Source organism: Eurypyga helias, unplaced genomic scaffold (genome assembly GCF_000690775.1).
Source record: "Eurypyga helias isolate BGI_N326 unplaced genomic scaffold, ASM69077v1 scaffold40889, whole genome shotgun sequence".
Lineage (NCBI taxonomy): Eukaryota > Metazoa > Chordata > Aves > Eurypygiformes > Eurypygidae > Eurypyga > Eurypyga helias.
The window spans coordinates 16,159-24,018 of NW_010272148.1; the positions used below are offsets into that span (position 1 = coordinate 16,159).

At 38.8% G+C, this 7,860-nt stretch overlaps 1 protein-coding gene across 1 annotated transcript; it reads right to left on the reverse strand.

The window, feature by feature from the left end:
- Nucleotides 1–397: 397 nt before the first annotated feature.
- On the reverse strand, nt 398–7,389 carry WSB1 (WD repeat and SOCS box containing 1; the record flags this gene model as incomplete). The annotated part of the gene is made up of 7 exons (XM_010159048.1): nt 398–1,519; nt 2,060–2,167; nt 2,934–3,047; nt 3,434–3,606; nt 5,949–6,049; nt 6,412–6,543; nt 7,121–7,389. Coding segments are annotated over 7 exons (1,057 nt in total), but the record flags the coding sequence as incomplete, so codon positions are not given.
- Nucleotides 7,390–7,860: the final 471 nt, after the last annotated feature.

Genomic DNA, 7,860 nt, shown 5'->3' on the forward strand with positions numbered 1-7,860 from the left:
CTCCAGGCTGCCAGTCACAAAATCCCTACCTGCCTACATCCCCAGAGTCACGTAATACTTGGTAGGACAACGAAGGGGCTTGCCAAAACAGTGCTCTGCAGGAGCTACGGTCAGCACATTTAAAGCCTGTGGCCACCACAGATGTGTGTTGCAGTCAGAACTCCATCTCCTACATTCTGCACCATGCAGGAGCAGGGGAACAGCCTCCATGCTTTTGACTGTTGGCATATAGAAAAGGTTTGAAGATCTTGCTGTAGCTCCCTGCAGTACACTTCACCAAGTGTGGTCCTGCAAAGGAAATCTATACAGGGTCCTGCAGTAGCAGACTCCCCCTAGAACGGCTGCAGGCAAGCAGTGTTGATAAACCAGTCACCAGATGCAGTATCAGGAAACTTTTATACAAGTTTTTAATACAAAAATTCAACAAAAATATATATATAATCAGGCATTTTATGCAATGCATACATTCTTTATATCTGCAGGTACAGATAAATAACAGAAGGCAAAACCAAGTATTTTGCATATCTTTGGCCATAAACCAATAATCAGCCCTGAAGAGATATTACAGGGTTAAAGAATAATAAACTGAGTCTGTAAATTTCTCTCATTACAGACAAAGTATCAGGCAATAATACAGTAGCTGGATTTTTAGAAATGTAAGGAAACGTTTCTTTAACACTGCCCAATACTGAAATTTAACCTGGTTTGCTGCTATGGAACTTAAGGCCTTCTTTAGCTGACACACAGGCAACATTCCTGGGTTTACATTGGATATACTCCGACTTTCACCTTAACCTACTTCCCCTCACCATACATTGCTCTAAAAAGCCAAGCTGTACCACCTTATGAATAAACTAGCATGGATTCCTATCTGTGGATCAGTTTCCTGAACCCCAACCAATGTACGTACATACAGAGCCGTTAAGCTTCCTTAAGTCAATATTTTTTCTAACTCAGTGTCCCAGAATAATAGCTATCCTTCCACTTTACAGCACAGATGCACCTGATGGCTCTACTAAAGCAATATATACGTTACATACTAAAAAAAAAAATCATAAAAGCAAGTTTTAAAGGTACGTTGATAACATGTAGCAGCTTATATCTATGTATGTACATGTTTTCACAGTTATACTTTAGAAAACCAAGAACACCAGGAATACTTCTACCGTGTTTTCTATAAATATTAAAAATTTACCTGTCAGGCATTTTGACAAAACAGTATTTAGGTTATCACTTTAAATAGCTCTTGAAAACCTGTAGAGTTTTAAGCTTAAAGGCTGTAAAGTTTGAGGATTCTGTAAAGTGTTTAGCCAGTTTCAGCAGCTGGGCCACCTGCCAGTTAGATTTTATTAGTTTAATTCAAATCTGGTAACAAAGGAACTCCACCACTTTCGATGGGATAGGCAAGTTCTTGACTTGGCTGGTGGGCATCACTCTTCGAATTGCCATGCGACACAGATGTTGGAGACTGGAAACTTGTCTTGGCGTTGCCCAGAAGAACACGCTGCCATCCTGTGTCCTGCACACAAGAAAGGAAACGATAAAACCCACCAGAATTATCCCACCCGAATGATTTCAACTCTTCCAAATTGCCCCATCCATTGCTAGTTATGGGGAACATGCTCTCAACTTCAGTTGCTTAGCTCCAGCTGTTCCATTTGTGCTAAACGCCTTCTGTTAAGCTGCAGCAGCACAATAAACAACTTGCTGATTATCTGTGCGACAGGCCTGAGCAGAGCTTCCAAGACCTACAGAGTACACCTCCTGAAACAGGACCACTGCCCTTGACTGTCTAATGGTCTTTTTCCAATCCACGTTTGTGGCCTCTTTTATTTATTCTCCAAGATAAGAAATGAGTTTATCAGCTTCATGATTTTACTGCTATTCCAGGCATGTTTAAACAAACAGTACCAAACCAAGTCAGAAGCATCAAGTTGCATGTCACCGTGAAGATTTTTACAACACTTAGCCACTGTTTTCAACCTTTCGTGTTACCTTAATATTGGGGGTGGAGGGTGGGGGCTAGGGGAGGGGTGTTGGAAAGAACATGTATACTTGCCCTGCAGCTAGAACACTGCCATCAGTAGAAAAAGTACAGCAGAGCCCATTGTTCAGAGGTGCAACTTGTACAGGGTATTCTTCATCAATTCTCCAGAATCTCACCATTCTGAAAAGGGAAGAATAAATTACTAAGTTATCAGAGCAGAGATTGAATTCTGTCTGCTATTTTCTCTGTCACTGCACAAGAAACTAGCCTGAAGACAAGCTCAGGCAATTTTTACAAACATTTAAATATGCATATAAGGTGTTTCAGACTTGGCCTGAAATGCTGGGCCATCTTCATTCCTGATATATACCTTTAGCTGTACTTTTCCATCTTAACTCTATTTAATACAGCCTCCAACAGCAGAAAGCCATAACCTCATTTAGACAATGTCTCTGAAGTGTCATATATGCTGGGAAATCCCAACAATGCTTGTCTTAATTAAAAAAACAAAAATCCTCCTGTAGGTACTTTAATACCTGTCATCATCTTGAGTAACCGTTCTTCATATTCTTAAAATGCAGTTCTTCAAAATATTATTTGCAGTGTTAGCAAAGGTTGAATATGAGATCACAGAAGTTTTTTTACTTTGTAATCTATTATGATATACAAGACTCACCCGCGTTAACCCCACTTATATTTTTCACTGCTTGCAACCCCTCTTTTTCTGTTTTCTGCTGTTACACACTGAAGTTTTTCAGATCACCTGCTCTGTACACAACTCATTGTTTCTACATTCAGAATGAATATTAACATATACCAGACAACACATCTACTTTTACCAAGACCATTAGAAGTCATTTCTCAGTTAAAAAAAGCTGACTTGGTATTTAAAAGTTCATGTCATATGGGAAGAATTAGAGTCTAATAAACCTTTCCTCATACTTACTTATCATCAGCAAGGCTCGCAATGTGTAGTCCATCGTGACTAAAAGATACTGATCTGACCCATCGGTCATTTGCACCTCCAGCAAATATTGGAGTAGGAGGGGGAAACAGATGCCTGGAGATAGAGAGACACTTAGCTAACAGCATAATGTTCAACAACTATGCAAGTGCTTCCTTCAGCCATGACCAGCACAGCTGAGGGAGGAAAAATGGACTGAATATTTAACTATGAAACCAGGTGTGGCCTTTGAACTACTGTATCTCTTGTAGTACTGAACATTTTGGCTTTGTTGATGATGCATGAATTAGTACCCATTGAGATACCAGCGCTTTAAATTCTTTCTCAGACAGAAAAATAATCTCCACTGCTCTGCCACTTTAGGATTTCCATCAGCCACTGCTAGAATTTTTCAAGTCTAATTATCAGTTAAATACAGAAACCCATTAATGTCCAGTAGTCATCTTCACCGTAGGAGAAAGTTTCCAGATTTGACCACTTACCCAAATTCCATAAGAATAACTCCAAGATGTGGATCCCAGACATACACTCGAGTATCATAAGATGCAGTAGCCAGTAAAGCTCCATCAGGAGAAAACTCACAAGCTACAACATCATTGTGATGTCCTTCAAGTTTCCGTATCATGGAGTATTTATCCATATCCCAGAGAAAAACCTGCAATTAAATAAGCTAATGTTATAGCTCTGCTCAGAGAGGCCATGAAACATCTACTTTTTAAGTATAGCTGCTAGTCTTACTTAGGATTACATTAAAATCAGGCATTATGAATTACTACAATTAAGAAATATGCTCAGTGTCATACTCAGATTAAAATCAAGTTTTTTAAAAATAATTAAAGCAGACATGCAAATTCTAACTCAAGTTTGTTAAATGTTATTAACAAAATAAGCCAAAATATAAGATAAAGGCAACACAATTTAACCATGTAGCTTACTGAAATTCATGTATTACAAAACTATTTTATTAAAATATGCAGAAATAAATAGGGTTAAACTCTACAGTCCCCTCTTTTCAGTAACTACCAAAATTTTAAGAAATATACAGACAGAAAATGTAAGGTTAACATATTGTTACTCCAGTGGCATCCCTTTAAGATCACTTGTTTACAATTGGCTTGGATCACCAACGTCAGCCTAGGAAGAGAAACAGATACTGCAAGCAAAAAGAATTTTCACAGCCAAAAGTTATGTCTTTGGCAAAACAACAGGGAAGTCTAACCACATTATTAGAACGAATTTATGCATTTTAAATCAAGTCAACAATAAATAGGACATTATTATTACAATTTACCCATCTAATTGCATATTGTATTAGAAAAATTGATAAGAGATGATAGTATTCTGGGATTTTACATGCAGTTGTACATTACATAATCAAAATAAAGACTGTGCAGAATTACTTAATAGGAACAATCTATGTAGTGCAGCATGATTTTATAGACAATGTAAGTCTTTAGCATAAGATGTTATGTCCCTCAAAGAGCTCACTAGGGTCCTTGATTTTTCCCCTGACTCAGTTTTACTGCACAGATTAAACACTGACATCTTGGATAAATTTATGTTTGACCAAAGCAAACACAGCCTTAGTGCCTCACGTATTTCCTAAAACTGAACCCCTTTACAATCAGTTACAAACGTGTTGACCCATTTCTCCAAGAAGACCCAAACATTCCATAAAACTGGAAACTAAGTTTTTAGGAGTCAGTGTGTTTCACTGCTGTGAAAATTATTAAAAAAAAAAAAAAGAAAGAAAGAAAGCAGAAAGTGGACATCAACCAGCACCTGCGTACGTACAGTACACCTTGCAGTCGAATGCAAGGTTACTTCGTCCTAGGGTAAAGTTCGCCCCCAGCCTGGTAGCCAGAGGTGCCACTCTTTCTGCCCAGCTAACACCATTGTGCTCCTGGGTGAGTGGTGCCAGCTTAACCTCAATCACACCAATATTGCTGCCACCACCTGTGACAGGGAAAGCAAGAAGCTTATGGAAAACACACCGCCTAAACATATCAATGTACACATCCACATCTGCTCTAGTTAAAGAAAAAACAAAACCCAGACCTCAACTATTCTCGATCAAATCTGCACTGACAGTTATAAAGCATGAAATGCATTTGAACGGTCATCCACATAAAGTACCATCGAGTGACTGAGCTGGGCCTTATACTCAGCACTGCTAAGCTGCATTAAACCACCTACAAAGCCCCTGTAACTAGTCTGAATTCCCCCTTCTCTTTTATCCTAGCTCTTCAGTGCCAAGAAAAGCAGCTTATGGCATACGTGCTTTACCTGCACTGCTTTCAGTTCTCTAGCGGGGCATTAGAATACGGATGAAAACAAAATCAGAATGCTGTTCTTCATGCTAGATCTTTTAGACACAACTGGTATTGGAAAACACAGGGAAGCATTTTTGTTCAGCAGAACCATGCTCAGACTTTGAAAAGTCCTTTTCATTGAGCAGGAAATAGAAAGGATAAATTCAGTGACAAAATGGTTCTGTGCATTAATCTAAGTATCTTTTAATATTGGAAGCTTTAGTCTTCTTTGGTTTTACCCTATGAACATGTGCCAAACTGTTTCTCAAAGAACACTTACAGTTTCTTCAACTAAAAGCAGTGCAAGTTCAATTCAAGACTTTGAAAAGTCCTTTTCATTGAGCAGGAAATAGAAAGGATAAATTCAGTGACAAAATGGTTCTGTGCATTAATCTAAGTATCTTTTAATATTGGAAGCTTTAGTCTTCTTTGGTTTTACCCTATGAACATGTGCCAAACTGTTTCTCAAAGAACACTTACAGTTTCTTCAACTAAAAGCAGTGCAAGTTCAATTCATAGATCAGTGTCTCAAGGCACCATTTGCTAGTTCAATTCCATGCACTTTTACATCATCATAAAACATTAGAAGTTCATGACACCGAGCACAAGCTTAATGTTACTTAGATTTAAAATGATTATGCACACAATTCAGTAGATTGAATGAACAAGAAACTCTGACACATACTGCTTTACTAGCTCCAACAGAACAGAGGAGAGAAGAGTCTGGAGAGAATGCACAACCATATACCCAGTTCTGATGGCCTCTCAACACTTTCATCATATTTCCTGAAAAGACAAATATTTCCATAAGAATTGATTAAACATACAATCTGAAAAGCTTTTACAAACTAGTTCTTAATTTATAAAGTTTTATACTATTTTTCCAAACATCATCTTGCAGCGTCATTTACAGAAACAAAAACTCTGTCATGCAGCCTCTAAATCCTATGTCCCTATTCAAAAAGGTTACTTCATGCACTCTTTTTAACTTCACCCAATACCAGCCTCCACCTTTAGGGAACATAAAAGAGTTTCAAGAGAGCACACAGAGCGACTGACTAATCCACGTTTTAAGAAATCCTGACCTAACCAGGCTTAGAGCAAGAAAGGAGGAGAGTCCCATGTCTTACAGCAGATAAAATACGTACCATCATCTTTCAGGTCCCACACTCTCAGTGTTTTGTCTCTGGACGCAGACACTAAAATCAGGCTGCCATCTGGGGCAAAGGTTAAATCTCTAACAACTTCAGTGTGGTCCATCAGGTTAAGGAGGAGTTTTCCTGTTACATCAAAACACCACAATTTGAAACAAAGGACAGTACTTTTATTCAGATCAAGAGCTGTAAGGATACAAAATTACAGCACGTAAAGCCACATCTTCTTTGTGGAAATGCTCCCTACAGCAAACAGCGTGTGTATCCTTTTAGACTTCTGCACTGAGAGGCAATTTCCTGAAAAGCTATTACATCTACACACTAAAACCATATGCCTCAGAAATAAGGCAAGGCTTGTCTTTTGATAGACATCTCTGTTCTAAGCTTAAACTGACAAGGTAACCACAGATTACTCAGTAGTCGTTAGTTTCATTTTTTTAGAGCTGAGAAGTTTTCTCCCAACCTGGCAGCTGTGCTACCACCTAAACTGAGATTTCCTCATTTCACATTCAGTCTCTTATCATTTAAACAATTATCTACCTAAAAAACGTAATAAAAAAAAGGTCCTCATCAACATAATCCTTCCCCATAGTCAGGAATAGAGAGCAACTTCAGGTTTTGAAAGTTTCCTTTGTTTGAAACTCTATTAAAACTACAATCCAGCGAAGATACGAAGCGCCAACACCCCCCTCACACACCCTACCTGTATATACATCCCATATCTTGATGCGCCCATTGTTCAGGCCTGTTGCAAGCAGAAGCTGGTCTTGCCCAAATTTGAAGCGGTGCCATTCTATGTTGACACAGCGGCTCTGCTTCTCAGGCACCGAAGACCCAAAAGCGAGGCTCCAGACGATATCGCCACAGTCTATTATATGTTCACAAGGCTTATTCTTCTGCCCGCTGTCGCTGTTCTGCCTCGGAAGTCTCGTACTGATGGGATTCGCAACATTCTTTGTGCCATGCAACAAGCTGCAAAACAAACAAATACAAAAAAATAGCACAAAGCATCTTGGAAAATAAATAGCCCAAAAAGGTCTTCAAGATGTAGTGAAATCTGCGAGTTGCCATAACACACATTTTGGGGGCCTGTAACAACGCATTTTGATTTCAAACCATAAAAGCAGCTTTTTCTTATAATTGTCCCAAGTTATTAACACCTGGAAACCTTCTCACACAATGACACAAATACATTTTTACACGTTTTTACCTCTGTAGGGAGCAATACATTAACTCAACCCACGGAGAAAAACATTTTTAAAGCATTTAGAGAAAAATGAGTTACAAAAATTTCTAAGACTTTCTGCTAAACGAGCAAGAAGTTGCCTGCAGTTCACTTGCACACGTAAAACACTGGAAAAGAGCGTGAGGCCAGCACCTGAAAACCAATTAACCCACCACCATGAGAAACAAAGGGAGGCGGGATTTGCTGGGAGGGGGTGT